The sequence below is a fragment of the Camelus bactrianus genome, chromosome 24 (genome assembly GCF_048773025.1).
Source record: "Camelus bactrianus isolate YW-2024 breed Bactrian camel chromosome 24, ASM4877302v1, whole genome shotgun sequence".
Classification (NCBI taxonomy): domain Eukaryota; kingdom Metazoa; phylum Chordata; class Mammalia; order Artiodactyla; family Camelidae; genus Camelus; species Camelus bactrianus.
Window position 1 is genome coordinate 9,117,437 of NC_133562.1, and position 16,651 is coordinate 9,134,087.

Below are 16,651 nucleotides of genomic sequence, written 5' to 3' on the forward strand. Positions count from 1 at the left end.
ATTCACCATGGTCCTTATTTTTAATTTTACCCTGTAAGGTCCACGGGACAGGACAGAGAGCATCTTTATTCGTGGGATGCTGAGTCAGTCATTTATTAGATGCATGCCTTAAAGAGCAACAATAATCTTACTGTTTATTGAGCACTTACTTCGTGCCAGTCCTCTTTATTATCTGCATCCTTATGACAACCTTGCAGAGTAGGTGTCGTAAAAAATGTAAAGCAAATCCTGCAGCTCAGAGGTTCAAGGACCACCTGGGCATGGCCAGCGGGCTGCCCTCAAGAGACGTCTACTCTACCATGTAGAGTAAAAACAGAAAGGCTTTCTTTATCTTTTTAACCTGCTATGGTCCTGGGTCTGGCCACCCCTGAGAGCAGACTCATTTCTTGGGGACAGTAGCTTGTACCAGCACACAGACCTATGGGCGACTGGAAGGCCAGTTCATTAATCCCAGTTACAAGTAGCAGCCCCCAGGCTCAGAGTGTTTGACTGTGACCAGCCTGTAAGCACACTTCCCGGGCAGCTGAATCATCAGCAGGAGGCTGTCTGCAAGTACGACCTCTCACAGCCAGGACCTGCCTGCTCAGTGCGGTGCTGGCCTTATTTTTCTGGGCTTCCCTGCCTGACCTCTCTGATTAATGTATTTTTTCCTTGGCTATGTTCCATTCATTCATTCACTGGGTGCTTGCTATGTGACTAGGTCCTGGGGGGAAAGGTAGTGAAAGATGGTCCTGGTTCCTGGAACTTAAAGCCAAGAGGGGAGACACATGAGAGTGCTGGGAAACAGGGGTCTCTCAGAGCCCAGGTCTCCTTCCCCGCTGCTGGGAAGGGCTGGTGTGTTTCAGGAGGGTGTGTCACAGGACGTACCACTATTCTGCCGGTTGGCCCAGATAAAGAAGCAAAACCAGTGTGTGGGATCACAGGACATAACCTGTATATCCTAGACATGAATAAACTCAAACGCACCACTCCTTCAGGTTTCATAGATGAAGAAATCATAGTGCAAAAGGGTTCATTTTCTATAACAAAATGCATACTCGGATCTTTTGTAAATGCCTGAGAAAAGAACATGCCTGTTTCTGCGGCGTATCCTACTTAAATTCTCACGTAAGAAACTCTGAGTGCAACTCACAGTGTCATAACTTAGTGGCAGGATTAAGAAGCATTCTGCTTTTTAAATTTTTTAATGATCAGATATCCTATTTATGAACAACTGCCACATCATAATTATGGTTTTTTAAAAACTAATTATTGAGAAACGGCTGTACTCAAATAATAAAAACATTTATCCTAGTAAGTTATATACATATAGTATTTTTAAGTACTGTAGTTCATGTACATGCTAACTAATACCTTTCCACCGTGAAGAAATGCTGACGTCCTCTCTGTGGCGTAAGTCATAGAATGTCAAGGGTGGAAAGGACTTTAGAGGTGACATGGCATGACCTCCCTGCAGCTCGGGCCCCTGAGGCACGGGGGGTGAAACTCACGCCCACCCGCAGCAGACCCAGCAACGCAGCCCCGGGCTCTGGCCACCGCGGCCTGCTGACCCTGCGGTCTCTAGCGCCCACGTTTCCGTTGTACGTATGCACGTGGACTAGGCCATGTGTGCCTGATTCTCCCAGATAAGCACGAACCCCCCTGCTGAAGGGGATAATGTACGGTCCCAAATTCGGCCCAAGGCAGTTTTAAAAACAGGAAACTCAAAGTTCATCCACTGTGTACTTGAACCTCCTCTGCGTGGAAGCAGCCCTCAGGACGGCCTTATCTCTTCCCGGTTTTGTTCTGCGGCTTCTCGTGCTGCACTGGAGCTTCCCGAGTTTTCTGCTCTCACACCTTGGTTTACCCTCCCTCCCACCCTGACCTTAAAGCTTTGTTCTTGGTTCTAAACTGATCACTTATTTTGGCTCCTGACAGCAGTTGACCGAAGCAGACAGACCAGTCTTTGGAGAGTTTTACCATCCACCCATCCATTCATGCCTTCATGCATTTGGTGATTTCTTCTGCCCCTAGTGAGTGGGAGGCCCTGATGGAGGCAGGGAGGGGGCGGGGATGAGGAAGAGCCACTGTCCGGGAGTTTGTCACTGAGCAGGGAAGCCGGACATGTGAACAACCAAACCAAGACAACCGGGGAGTGCCAAACAGGTGCTACAGAGCACTTGAACTGCCTCCGGGTCTTTGTCAACATCCACGTCCACAATAAATCTACAGGCTTCAGTGAAAGCCAAGTGTTTGCTATGTAAAGTCCCTTTGTCTGTGTGCCCTGGGACAAGCCCTTCTCTCTGGGTCTCCCTTCCTGTCCTGAGAAGGGAGTGCTGCTGCACCTACGTCGTGGGTCCTGGGGCTCAGGCCAAGTGCGCGTTCTCTGCCTGGGTCGTGCCCCCAGTTCCCAGCAGCCGTGGAAGGCGTGCTCGCCCAGCACCCAGTTCTTGTGAACTGATGAGCTGAAGGGGTGTAAACATTGCCTCCCACCCGCCCCTCCAAGTCCATTGCCATCCCCGCCTGCCACCCATGTAGACATGCAGGTACCAGCACTGCACGGCAGACTTGATTCATTCACCCCAGGAAGTCCATTGAACCTACTATGTGCCAGGCCCTGTTCTGCGCAGTAGGGATCAGCGGCGAACAAGAAAATGCCTCTTTCCTTGGGGAGCCTACCCCCTAATGGTGGGAGACAGAAACAAGCTAGTAAGTAAACTAACCATTGAGCAAGAGAGCAGACAATTCAGTGAGCCCTGCGCAGTGTGCAGCCAGAGCACAGAGGAAGGAGTGGAGTGAATTCGGACTGAAGGATCGGGGCATGCTCCCCACAGAAGGTGGGTCTTCAGCCGGAGTACAAGTGTGAGGTCTCAGCGAGGGGGAGAAGGCTATTCCAGCCTCAGTGATGACTTCCCAGGATGCTAGCAGACAGTCTGGGTCCGCGGGAACTTCCAGGCGGGGTCTCATCATGCCTGACACGTTGAGAGACTTCAGCTTCCGAGCTGGAATCCCACTGCCGACCGACTCTGCAGCTTCAGGCCTGTGTACTGAGGGGGAGGGGACAGAAAGAAGTGAGCTTTGCTGAGAGGCCAGGCCCTGGTCCTGGGATGTCTCTGTCACAGGCCCTTCACTCAGCCTTCCCCAGGGTCTCACTTCCCTCCCTTGTCCAGTGGGGAGGTTCGACCACCCGCTCCAAAGGTGCTGCATGTTCAGAATGCCTGCTCTGTGTCCTTGTCCTTGTCAGCTTTGCTAACGTGGGAGCTGTAAGTCTGGTTGAACAAGGAGTTTATGAATGAGACATGCTGTTCACCAGCCATCAGCTGCTTTTAGAGCTCACATCTGAATAATTTTTTTCTCTCCAGCTGTTCAAAATTTGAGTTTTTAAAATGTGCAGATCTGGTGACTTTTTACAGCTTTGGGGGTACATTTTATCCAGGTATGGGCTACAAGGAAAGGGGCTCGGTCATCCCTACGTTGAGAACAGTGGGAAATGTTCGGGGTCATTTTGCATGTCACCAGATTTATGCTAAGCTGGCAGCAGGATTATTCACAAAGTGATTTCTAGAAGCAGATGATGGCTTAGCAAGTGCAGTGGTCTCCAAACTGTTCTTCCCTGCCTTGATTTACAGATACAGATATCCGAGAAAATAGTGTATTTCCTTAGGATTAGCTGACCGTGTGGTCAGACACATGTGTGAACGTGACAAATAGAGGCAATAACATAAGCTGAGACGTAAATAGTGCTTACGGTGTGCCAGGCACTGTTCTGAGTGCTTTATAAGCAGTTGCTTGTTTAGTCTCCACAACCACCGCCTGAGCTGGGTCCTCCGGTTACCCTTTCACAGCGGCAGGGGGCGGGGCGGGCAGGCTGGGTGGCTGCAGGCTCTGCTTTGGGGCCAGCTGACCCCACAGAGGCCATCCCTCAAGTGCTCGTGCCAGGGTGTTCCTGGCACCGTCACTGCCTCGGGGCTGACCTTGCTGGCCTGGGGCCAGGGACACACAGGTGGCCTGGCTGAGAGGTGCACATCTGGGTGACTTGGGGCTGTCATGTGCCGCAGGAACGCCACCTCCTGGGGACCCAGTGGCCATGGTGCTGGGTCTTCCCTTCCGAAGGCTTTGGAGGTCGTTGGTTTACACTGCAGCCCGGGCTCCTCCAAGGGCAAACCCCAGGCATCTCTGGGTGGAGTCTCTGGTGGAAAGTAATCTGTGTAATTCTCCCCTCTGGGCATTTGTCGACTGTGGAATAGGAAGGCGTTCAGAGAGAGGGGAGGTGGGCACATTCTCCAGGTGTCGACCTGGTGCAGACCCCCGGGGGGACTGGCTGGTGACCCTGGCGTGCTGCTGGCTCACATCTCCCCGCACTTTCCCAGCTGCTCCCAGGTCGTCCCACAGGCACCACCAGAAGCGGTTCAGGGACTGGTAAGGGTCTTCCTCCTGTGTGTGGAAAAGACTTCTCTGAGAAAGTGTGCTGAACGCTTACATTAGAGGATTAGTATTCTCAGCGCCATACCTGTCTTCACAAAAGGATTGGTGACAGGGCTTTTTACAGTTAAGAACTTGCTTGCTTTCTCTCTTAATAAGCTTTCTTATTTTATTTCTTAAACTATTTGATCCACAGAATTTGCTCACATACAGCACTTCAGGAATACATCCCTTAGATGAAATGAGATGCTTCCAGTAACTGTCCTTTGCCTCCCTCTTTCACGTTAGGAGTTCAGAGTCGTGCCTACTGAGCGAACCCACAGTGGCTGCAATGGGCATGGAGGGGTGGAGTATAGGGTGGGGTCCACTTAGACAACAGGATCCTCACTGACGGTTGGTGGGGGACAGTGGATTTGGGGTAGTTCACGGAATGTCTGGGAGAGGCAGAAACCAGCATAGACACGTAGGAACAACCCAGTGGGGGGCCGTGCAGTTAGAACAAACACGCAGCTCATCCTGGGGCTTCTTCTGAGAAATCAATGCTGGCGATGCCTCCGCCTGGCGCCAGACTGTTCTGGTCTCCCCCCAGGTGTTCCTTGCTTCTGCTTCCGGGCTTCAGGTGAAGAATCTGGGCCACCTGTGGGAGTGTGGGAAATGTAGTTTTCAGCCCTCCTGGGACTTGTGAAAAGTCTGTGATTTCTGCCCCAGTGGCTCCCTGCAGAATCCTGTCCCCAGACTGAACCTAGGGTGGCCACAGGGGGACTCCAGCTCCCGACCCAACATCAGCCCCAGGAGGGAGCCCCCACGGAAGTGAGGGTCCGCTGCCTCCCCCCAAATATGCTTCCCTGAAAGAAGACAGTTTCTAATCGGACTCCACAGATAACTGAACCACAGGACTCTGAGTTCAGCCAAGCTTGGCCACAAGCAGTGCCACCAACTTGCAGTCCTCCGGCCAGGACTGCACCTGGACCTCTCCAGGCTGCTTTCTCAGGTGCCCCTCCCTGGTGCTTATGCCCACCTCAAGGCCCCACTAAGAGTCCACTCATGTTTTGTGGTACCTTCTGCTTGGCCCTGACGTAGTGCTTACACACGTGTTTAACTCCTTGGTCACTTGTCCTCACCCTCCTGAGGGTGCAGATTGTGTCTCAGTCCTTGAGCCTCCTCTACACTGCAGGGTGCACAGCCCACATTCTTGTTACGTTTGTGGAAGAAATACATAGAGGTGTTCTGTTCAGTGAATGAATGGAAGTGGTGTTTCTGAAGACTGTCTCCAGGCTGTTAAGAATGGCTAAGATACATCGTTGCCCCAACAAGAGACGGCCAGACCCTCAGCTTCAGCAGGAGCAAGGGCTGTTTCTCAGGAGCCCTCAGCCTGGCCCCTCGTCCCTGCATCTCCATAGACACGGTGGTGCTGGTCCGTCAGGAGGAAGGGCCTGGACGGGGCTAACAAGAAGGAGCTGACGTGGACCTCGGGGCCCTGCTTCCCTGGGAGTAACTGTTACACCCACAGTGAAAGTTGCTAAGCCCAGAGGGTGTCCAGCCACACCCAGATGCAGGTGCTCAGCCCCAGCCTGACCTGCCTTGCCATCTCTATAATCAGGTGCTCGTGTGGGGAAGATGTCAGGGTTTACTGGCCCATGAGACTGAGGGCTGGACCCAGGCTCCGCCCAGACCTTTCAAATTACCAGCAGTTGAGCCCAGAGTTCCACTATCATTACCAGGAACGGACTGCCTTTCAGAACAGCAGGCCTCCTGGCTAAGCTTGAGGAGCAGAAACCACTTCCGAGGGCCTGGAAGCCCTTCCTGGACATAAGGGCATTGTGGCTTCTTCCCATAGTGTCCCCCAGCGAATTCGTTAAAGGATATCTGACATGGGCGACTCGCCAGCTAACGCCAGGTCACAGGAGCTCACTGACGGGAGCGCCTTTCAGTGCTGGAGACAGACATCCAGAGCCACAAGGAACTTGGAGACTGTCTAGTCCTGGGGTTTGCAGACTTTTTCTCTTTTAGCCTCAGAAACCATTCTTCCAACACAAGTTTACACAGAGTAACATAAGAGTTATTCCAGAAAAGCGGGAGTGGGGATGAGAAGCCCACTCATGTCCACTCTGTCCCTCGTGGCCCCCTTAGGGAAACCATAGTCCTTCTCCATCCCTGAAGCCAGGGAGCCACAAGGGCCAGGGAGAGAGCAGGCGGTCAGGCAGAGTGCTCGGTCCCAGCAAATTAACTAGCTTTTCTGGTCCCAGGATCACTCATCTGCAAAATCGGCTATCATGTCAGACTCAGAGTGTGGGGAGCATTAAGTGGAATATTGCATATGAACTCTCTGAGCACCGTGTCAGCCTGTAGTAGAGACTCATTAAATGTGAACTTCGGTAACGTGTTTGTCTGGTCACAGAGCTACTTCGTTGCCAAAAAAGCAAATCTTAATCTGGTTCATGTGAGTTAGCTAGCAAGTGTTCTACAAACATGAAATTCGTCTTCAGATCTGCTTTTACTTGGTCTTTAAGTTGTTTTCCTCAATGGTCCGTGCTTATTTTTAAAAATCCGGCAAATACATAAAAAGAAAAGGAAGATCAAAATTACTGAGCCTTATCTCAAAGCCATCATTAACATTTTGGTCTGCTTCCTTCCAGTCTTTCTTTTTCCCCCTTCATGCATGTGCGTGTGTGGAATGTGACAAGATGATTGTTTTGTTTTGATCTTTCTTGCTGGTGGGAAGAGGCCTGCCAAATCCCACCTTTCAAAACAAGCTATTCTAAGCTGGTTGCTGAGAAGAGGAACAGATGTTGCCTGTCTCTTCCACTATAACTGTACACATCAAACCTTCCCGTCGCTGTAAACACTATTCTCAGATTAAGCTTGTAAATTATGCCATTTGCTGGGAAGAGTCCCAGCCTTAAACCAGCTCCCGTTCTCTCAGCTGACAGTTGCCAAGGCCTGTCTGAGTCTTTCTGCCTTTTATCCACATTAGTCATTGCCCTCTCCTTCCCAGCGTGGATTTGTGGTTTGGCTTGGCGACCCTCTGCTTATGAAATGAATTGCCAGCAAGATGCTCGACTTTCTTAAGTAGGCAGCCCCCAGTTGGTAAACAGCTTGTCCACACCTCCACCTAAGACCGTGGGGCCAGGAGTGGGAAATCTGGGAGCTGTAAAGGAATCTGGGTTCAGAAGTAAAGAGAGAGAGAGGAAATTGTGAAAAATTGGAGCAGCTTAAGAGAAAGGATCCTGGAGTCCTGAGAAGGAAAAAGAGGTTCAGAGAGGGAGGTGGAAATAATGCAACTTTGACCTCCTTTAAAATGTCACTGGGGGCAGCCCCAAACCGGGAAAACACAAGAGAAACCCAACTTTCTCTTATTTCTTCGTCCTCTTACACCTTCTGACCTGTTGCTCCTGCAGCTACAGCTCTCGCTTGTGCTGTTGAGCTGGTTCAGTTACATTATAGGCCAAAAGGGCATTGTGTGGGCTACTCACCGTGTATAAATAACATGGTGTCAGTGGGAAAATGCATTCTGAGTTCCAGAGGGCCAACTCCAAAGCTTTTGGATAGAAACCCACTGGGGAGTGAGAGAGGCAGGCGTTGTCCTGTGTGAAAGGGGAATGACGTGGGTGACCAGATGCTCTTTATTTCCTGAAACATGGATGCTGGTAGGTATTTCTGTATGTGTGGACCCAACCGGAAGGTAGTAGGAATGAACTCAGTTAACTTGTGATTCCAGTTGTGTAAAAATAACCAAGCTAGTGATGCCAGCAAAAAACAGTTTCTGAGATGTGTCTGGGTACAGACCCATTCAGGTAACCACACCTGATTGAATGAGAGTGCTTGGATTAGATGTTAATGTATCAGAGAACACATGATGAAGAAAATGGCTTCCCAGCGGAGCACCAGGTGTCTCTGGGGGCGTGTTACAAAAAGCAGCTTCCGAGGGGTATGTCTTTAGCTTTTTGGCATGGGGGCATCTCAGATGAGGTCATCCTCTTGGGTCCATTTCCTGAATTGACATTTTGTGGCACAGAGAACAGTTTCTTCTATTCTTAGGGCCTCCAAGCCTGAGTGCTGCCTGCCTGGCTCCCGGCCCATCCCCCCCCCCTTCTTCCCCACCCATTTTCCCCAAAAACATCTCTTTTCGTTGTGGAAAATTGCACATTCATAAATTGTGTTTCTTTCCTCACACCAAGCATATTTCCACACAGAGACAGATTCAGGAATGATCTCATGGATGAATCATGCTTTTACCCAGCTGTTTATAGGAGCTGCCTTTAGACAAAGATTTTGGTGTAAGCTCCATTAAGGTCCTTTCATTGTCTGCCAGTTACCCTAGAGAGGGGTGGAGAGGGGTTTATCAATGAAGTGCTGAGTTTCAGAGGGGCTGGACTTCTAGACTAAAAGCTGCTTTGATTTCACTTTTTCCTGGCAGCCCCGGGCCTTGTTCCATCAGCTGAACTGAGGTGGTGTTAACGTTCTGCTCCGATACAAGGAAGCAGACCAATCCAAGATGGCAGCTGGGCCATATCTGAAGAGGCGACAAACAGGGCTTCTTAAACTGTGATAAATGCTTCTATGGTTGAGTTCCAGTGGATGTGTAATCTCGTAATTAAAATTAGCTCACAAGTGGTATTTCCTTCCCTAATCCAGCTTTCAGGCTTTGCTTTCTGCAGAGGAAATCTCTATTTTTTTTTTTTGAAGGATCTGGAAATCCTATTAATATTTAATTGGCTGCTAAATTATTTACACATCAAAGCGTTCAACCTGTTGTGGTCCTTTAGAGAGCAGGTGCCCAGTGGAGCTCCCAGTCGGCATTCCAAGGTCTTGAGTTTAGAGAGCCATGAAAGGAATGATTAGGGATAAAAGTCAGGCCATCCCCACTTTGGAAGCAGAAAGCCCTGGAAACTAGTTAGTTGATCACACACACACTTTTTCTATCTACGTTCTAGGTGTTAAGTATTTAAATCTTTTTTTTTTTTTTTTTAAATTAAGAGGAATATTGGTTCATATGCTCCCTAAGGAAAGGGCCGTAGCTTGAATTTCTTGTTATCTAGTAGGGAATCTTGTTTGATCAGTTTCATGCATCATGGCTCAGTGAGTTTAAAAAAGGAAACGAAAGACCATTTTGCCTATTCCACAAGATGAAATCATGAGTTGGCCGCTGCGTGGATAATAGCGATCAGGGTAACCCCCTTTGGGCACCGGGATATCTAGATTGGCCATCTGCTCTGACCAGATGACGCCACACTGTGAAATCATGTACTTTCACTTTATGCCGTGGGAGCCAAAACTAAGACACAGGTCCAGGGGGTTTCCAGCCATGAAGTTACAGGCTTTCCAGGAGAGCTGCATTAAGTGACTTGAGGTCCCCCGTCCTAGGAAGGATAGCTTTACGCCCCCTCAAAACAACCAACCTGTATTTCTGTCCCTTGCTTAAGGGTACAACTGCTTATTGTGTCCTCAAATGCATTTTCATCCTCTGTTTTAATATCCCCCCCTCAGTCTACTTTGAGCCCCTCCCCTGCCCCACCTTGAACTGCCACCATCCCCTCTCCAACCCCATCGGCCACACGTTGTAGAAAAATCTTTGTGTTGGGTTTTCAGTGTGTTTGTTGCCTCCGTCCTCTGCAGAAGTTAACAAACCTGAACAGAATGAGAAATGAGCTCTGGTAGCCAAGTAAGTCTGAGCTGTGGTGTCACCCGGGCCTGTAGAAGAGAAGGAATCCGACCCTTGCATTGTCCGCGGTTCTACCAGTGGTTCTGTTAGCTCATCTGCCCAAATGAGATCTTTTCCTGTGACCTAACTCTGTCTCTGAGTGCCAGCTACAGCATTTAAACCTTAATGCTTACAATTTTGAACAATACCCACATCTGGTATTTGAACTTGCCTTCATTCCATTTTTAGGAGGTAGAACATAAATAAATTAATATTTGTACTCTAGAGGTATCTTGGGAAAAATCATCTTCTAGGCTTTTCAAAGAAATAGAAAAGTCTAACTTCAGTTTGCTTTAATTACTTTCAGCTGCCGTTCTCTGGTCCCCAGCTCAACCTCCTGGTACTGGAGGGTTAATGTTGGCATTTGAGCCAAACAGATATTTCTACTTTCATACACCATTTTAACGAGAATTCACAATGATGATCTTAGAAAGAAAACATCAAGATTTTATCACTACTGTGGGACTTCTGCTTAATTCTTTTTCACTGGCGTTTTTGCAAGATTCTCTTTGGGTGAACCAGCAACACTTCAGAATTCCTTTCTGCAACTGGCTTCAACCCAGGGCTCCCACAGCAGTGGCGCATGGGGGACCACAGGTCTCTTGCTTGCTTTTCATTGACACATTAAGGCCTGAGCAGTTACCTTGTCTGTACATTAGGTGCTGTGGTGTGTAGTTGCTGTTTATGTAGGTCAAAACAGACAAATAACAGCAGTTTCATACGGTTCTTGTTAACGTAATCATCCCTCAGTATCCGCAGGGAATTGGTTCCAGGACCCCCAGTGGATACCAAGATCCACAGATGCTCAAATCCCTTATATACAAGTGGCATAGTATTTGTGTATAACCTACCCACATCCTCTCATGACACTTTAGGAAAGTTTTTTTTTTTTTTTTTTTTTTTTTACTTATTTATTTATTTGAATGGAGGTTCTGGGGATTGAACCCAGGACCTCGCATGTGCTAAGCACATGCTTTACCACTGAGCTATGTCCTCCCCCTCAACTCATACACTTCAAATCATCTCTAGGTTCCTTGTAATACCCAATTCGATGTAAATGTTATGTAAATAGTGGCCTGCTCACTGCAAATTCAAGTTTTGCTTTTTGGAACTTTCTAGAATTTTTTTCCAAATATTTTTGATTGGTGGTTGGTTGAATCCATGGATGTGGAACCTGTGGATTTGGAGGGCCAACTGTATACGGATTCAGCAACTCTTATGAGTGCACTTAGCTGCCACCTAGAGAAGTCTGTCGGCCTCTTTGTGAAAGATACATTTTGCAGATCCTATGAGTCTCAATGTATACAAATCCAAAAGCTGTTAAAAGAGACCAACGTGATTGAAATAGATACGATGTGTTTCATTTTCCATGGACACGTGGTTGTGCAAGCAGATGTGTGTACCCAAGTGCTTTTAATTCAGTCCTACCAAAACGGCAGCCCCAAAGTTAGTGGCAACCTTTTCCTGAATATGAGGCAGAGGAAAAACTGGACGTGGGGAGGGTGTAGCTCAGTGGTAGAGCACATGCCTAGCATGCACAGGGTCCTTGGTTTAATCCCCAGGCCGTCCATTAAAAAAATAAATAAATCTATCTCCCCTGCGCCAAAAAAAATGGAAAAGTGTGCCCTTATCAGCCAGCACAAAGCACTCAATTTTCTAGGGCAGTTGTAATACTTTTAACAATGTTGGTGAAGTTTCTGAATATAGCCAATACAGGTGAGCCAGCTCTGCTATGCAAGAAATACAGCTTTTTTTTTTCTTTTTAGTTTGCTGAATATAAATAATATAAACTCCCTTCTACAGAGCTGGAGGGAAATTCAGACTTAATTATCACTGGGCACCCTGCCCTTCTCCTCTCCAGCATTCACGAAGGACCTGGAACGCTGTGACCTTGGGGAGCACCATTACTCATTGTCCTTTGGTGTGTCTGGCACTGCCAAAAGCCCTGTCACCCCTGTCCCCATGGCCCCTCAGGGCAAAAGAACTTGCTGCTCTGTGCCTCATGCAGGATGTGAATTTTTATCACGGCTTTTGAAAACTGTCATTAATCACTTCGCATCACAGGCAGGACAGCGGAGCCAGTTCACGCACAGAACGCCTATGGACGAGGACGATTGCTCCAGAGTCAGAGGATACCTTTTTCCCTTCTTAGAAGGTCGGGCGGGGGTGGGGGGGCTCTTGTCTCTCTTCCCCACCTCTCACCTGGCTCCCTGTCTCTCTCTCCTTGATTCCTTCACCTTCGGCCTGGAGAGTCTTGCCTTTGCATCTTGTTTATTCTTGCTCAGGTTGTAGGAGATGCCCCTGAAGGTGGTGCCTCTCTCCAGGCCACACGGCAGGAATGTGGCCGGCCTGGGGCGGCGTTGGCTAACCAGCACTGTGTTGTAGGGCCAGGCTGAAAGAGAGTGCTCTCCAAACACAGCTGCAATTCCGAGTCATCTGGGGAGCGTTTAAAACTCCTGCTGCCCAGGTTACACCCCACCTGACTGAATCAGAATGAATGACCGGGGATGGGAGCCAGGCGCAGGACAGGCACACCCCATTACGTTGTGCTTCACTGAAACTTGTTTCTTCCGAATTGAAGGTTTGTGGCAACGTTGCATTGTCAGATGATGGTGAGCATTTTTTAGCAGTAAAGTATTTGTTAAGATATGTACATTGTTTTCTGAGACATAACACTATTGCACACTTAATAGACATAGTAAAGTACATACATAATTTTATATGTACTGGGAAATCAAAAAATTGGTGACTTGCTTTATTGCGATATTTGCTCTACTGGTGTGGCCTGCAGCCAAACCTGCAGTTATCTCTGAAGTGTGCCTGCAGGTTGTCAGATATCCCTGGTGATTCTAATATGCAGCCAACTCTGAGAACTACTGGAAGGAAGTGGACTGTCCTTGAAAATGGGAGCATTTACTCCTGAGCATAGCCACAGCCAGACCGTCTTGTGTCTCCGAGGCAACGTGCTGCACTAGATTCAGCACAGGGTGCAGACCCAGTCTCTGCAGCTGACTCTCACGGTGACCTCGGCAAGCCATCTACCTACTCTGGGCCTTGTTGTTCTCGTCTGTAAAATAGGATAATAACAGCAATGCCTGTGTGGCAGGGTCATCTTAAAGAATGAAAGAGAAGCTGTGTGGAAGTCTTTGTAAATTGTGAAGCGCTCTGTAAACTCTTGCTGTTAATACTGGAGATCGTTCTCTTACAGAAAGATAATCATCTAAGTGGCCTGGCAAGTAGCTGGGGTGGCTGTTGTGGCTCTAATTCCTTCATTACGAGTAATAAACCTGAGAACTGTTAAGGATAAGAACTTCTTTCTCCTGTCTAATGTAGGGGGTAGCTGGGAGAGGTGGTCTCCCCCGGCCTCCTGTTAGCCGACCGTCTAAGAGCAGAGGGACCTTGCTGAGAGGGAAGGGACGTCGGTCACCCACTGGCTTCTGAGCCTGACTTTCATCTTCAGGCCCTCTTTTCACTTGGATTTCGTTTATATCAAAGTGGGTGGAACTCCCGCAGAGTGCTACTGAGAAGGAAGGACAAGGAGAGGGTCCCACCAGGCAGGGCCCCCTCTGTCATTTTTGTGAGTGTGACTGTGGTGTCCCTGTGCAGTAAGCATCACCATGGCTCCTTCGGGTGCAAACAGGAGCATTTTTTCCTTCGGCTTGTCCCCCCCAGAGATTTGAAGTTGGACGGAGGGAGACAATCAGCAGGAGCCGTGAGCTTGAAGGAGATCATCGGCCTTGAAGGCGTGGAGCTGGGAGCCGACGGGAAGGTAAGGCTGCCTGGCTTCCAGGCCTCGGGCTTGGGCTGGCGCCAGCAGGGTCAGGCGGCAGAGGCTGCGTGAGGGACCGCGAGCCGCCCTCGTGGTGGGGAACCAGGTGCGGGGCATGTTCCTGGGTGAATGGCACCAGCTCCCCAGCCTGCAGATGGATTAAAAAGCCCCACAGCTATTTCTGCACCAATGCTGTTTATAACGGAATCCAAGATCCTGACCAGCACCCCTCTTATTCTCAGGGGATATGTTCCGAGACGGATGCCTGAAACCTTGGATGGTACCTAACCCTATATATGCTGTGTTTTCCCCATACAGACATACCTAAAATTAAGTTTAATTTATAAATTAGGCAGAATAAAGGAGTATCCGAATTGCTGGCGTCACTACTTTGTGCTTTGGGGTCACTATGAAGTAAAATAAGGGTCCCTTGAACACAAGAACTGTGATTCCGTGACAGCCACTCTGATAACTGAGACAGCTACCGAGTGACTAAGAAGGGGGGACGCACTGGACAAAGGGGTGATTCACGTCCTGGGCGGGATGGCGCTAGATTTCATCATACTGCTCTGAATGGTGCACAATCTAAAGCTTATGAATTGTGTATTTCTGGAATTTTCCATTTAATATTTTCAGACCATGAGTAACAGAAACTGGGGGTTAGGAGGACTACTTTTCCTCACACACATGCATGTGCAGGCTGGAGTGACAGATGGTTTGATGTGTTAACTAACGGCGACCCCAAGCAGCGTTCCCACTACTGCACAGGGTCTTTGGTTTCCCAGGGTCCTGAGAGGCTGAACACTGAGCAGAGGGGCTGTGGCATCCCTCTTTCATCCATAACTCACTGAGCTGCTGGGCTGAAGTCCGAGGAGTGAGGGTTGAAATATGAACTTGACTTTTTAGTGCTGGATCTAGGCAGTCTTCATGAGCTCTCTCGCAAAGCCTGTTTCTGGAGACAACGCAAGTATGTCTTTGGGGAAGTCGTCCCAGTGTAGTTTGCTTGTAGGTGAAGCTGCTGGGACGGCAGACAACTTTCCCCACCACCACTAGCCGTTGTCGCCCTTCTCGCAGAACGGCTGGTCCCCGCTGTGCCCAAATGGCATCGCCCTGAGCTCACATGGAGTGGGGTGTGAGCCATGTTTCCCCAAGCAGGTGAAAAGAAAAGCATGTGTTGTATCCTCATTCCTGAAGGTTGAGTGTTCACGGAGGAATGAGGGAGGATGGAGTGAGATGAGCGCCATAGAGCCAGCTTCTGCCAGAGGAGACGGGAGGGCACGTTACCTGATCAGATGCTTGGGGCCTGACGTGCTGGAATCCTGCGCTTGGTGGATTATAAAGGGTGCTATGAAATGTGCCTCCTGGATCAGACAGCAAACACCCCAGCAACTTCCCAGATAGCACCTTGTTATCAGACACACTAATATCCCTGCCCCATCACATGAATATTCACGCCTAGTGGGATAAACTGAAACTATAGACGGCCTCACGTCAGCCCAGTTAGGTTTTGGCAGAAACAAGTGCCAGAGCAAATGTCCCCCTTCAGATCTCCTTGGACAGACTTGCCGCGGTGAGAACACAGCCCTGAGCGCTGGGTGCCCGTGCAGCTTGATCAGAACGCAGACCTAACCCTGCCTGGGAGTAATCACTGGCTTGTTTTTGTCTTCACCTTTTAGACTGTTTCTTATACCCAGTTTCTGCTACCCACAAATGCCTTTGGAGCGCGGAGAAACACCTTAGACTCCACGGCCTCCTGCCCCCAGCTCCGTGCCCTGAGCCACCGCAGCCTCTCCATAGGGCGGGCAGGCAGCACCCAGGGCGGCCTCGACACAGGTGAGCCGGGCCCGCCTGGTCTGGGGGGGTCATGGTAGGAGGTGCCCCTGGTGGACAGTGTGGATTGGGTCTCCCCGTGTGCAGATCGGAGGACAGGTGCCCCAGGAGCGTGAGCTCTTCCCGCAGGTGACGTTACTTTTGGGATTTCCAGCGGATTTCAGGCCGCACAGGCTCACAAGCAGGCCACGGGGCGCGCTCTCTAGTGAGAGGCCTCCATCATCAGCCCTAAGCTCCCACGAGGGGAGATGCCTGGACTCCTGGCTCCTCTCCACCACTCAGCTCCTCATCTTTCCAGTTACTTGGCTCCTGCCTGCATTTTCATAGTGCTTCAGTTTGGCCATTCTTCAAATAACTGGGCCATAAATGCATGATCAGGTGATTCTCATATTGGGTGAGTTCACTCAGCTGCTGACAGAAGACTTGAGTCTTCCGTCTTTACAAGCCTTTGTGAGAACTGACGCAGGGGAAAACACTTTGTGAGGCAGGATTATTTCCACTCTTGGAGAAATTCCTGCTGAGCGTGACATTCCTCAGGCCTGTCCAGGTGCTGAGTTCAGAAGCACTGTCTCAATGTTCCGGCCGCCTCTGGTCATTGCCTGCCGTTGGCGTCCGCTCTGGTTTGTGTTCATACAGACCCCACAGCCTGCCCGGATGTACTCACACCAAAGGTGCTTCTCACGTGGGGCAACTTGAGGCCCATTTGATCTGCAGGTTTAGAAAATGAGCCTTTCCTGTGCTATGCTTTGTAATCTGTGAGTGTTTACAGCATTGTTCATGCTTGTGAGTTTTTGTGCTCTCCTGGGTCAGGAAGATAAACGCATGATTTTCTACAGTGGAAAAAGTGTCAGAGTGTTTGGTGAACCCCTCTGTGGCGGGGATATGCTTCACTGGTGTGCAGGGACGTCGGCTGATGCGATTCTGGGCCCAGTAACCTGAAGCCAGCCTTC

General features: G+C 49.5%; 1 protein-coding gene across 2 annotated transcripts in view; it reads left to right on the plus strand.

Moving 5' to 3' along the window:
- The window catches only part of CABLES1 (Cdk5 and Abl enzyme substrate 1), an 89,714-nt gene that overhangs the window by 56,252 nt on the left and 16,811 nt on the right, over positions 1-16,651 (plus strand). For both annotated transcript variants that reach the window (XM_074352138.1, XM_010958050.3), the window contains exons 5-6: positions 13,775-13,871; positions 15,548-15,704. In XM_074352138.1, the coding sequence (XP_074208239.1) occupies positions 13,775-13,871; positions 15,548-15,704 (254 nt within the window). The remainder of the gene's footprint in view (positions 1-13,774; positions 13,872-15,547; positions 15,705-16,651) is intronic.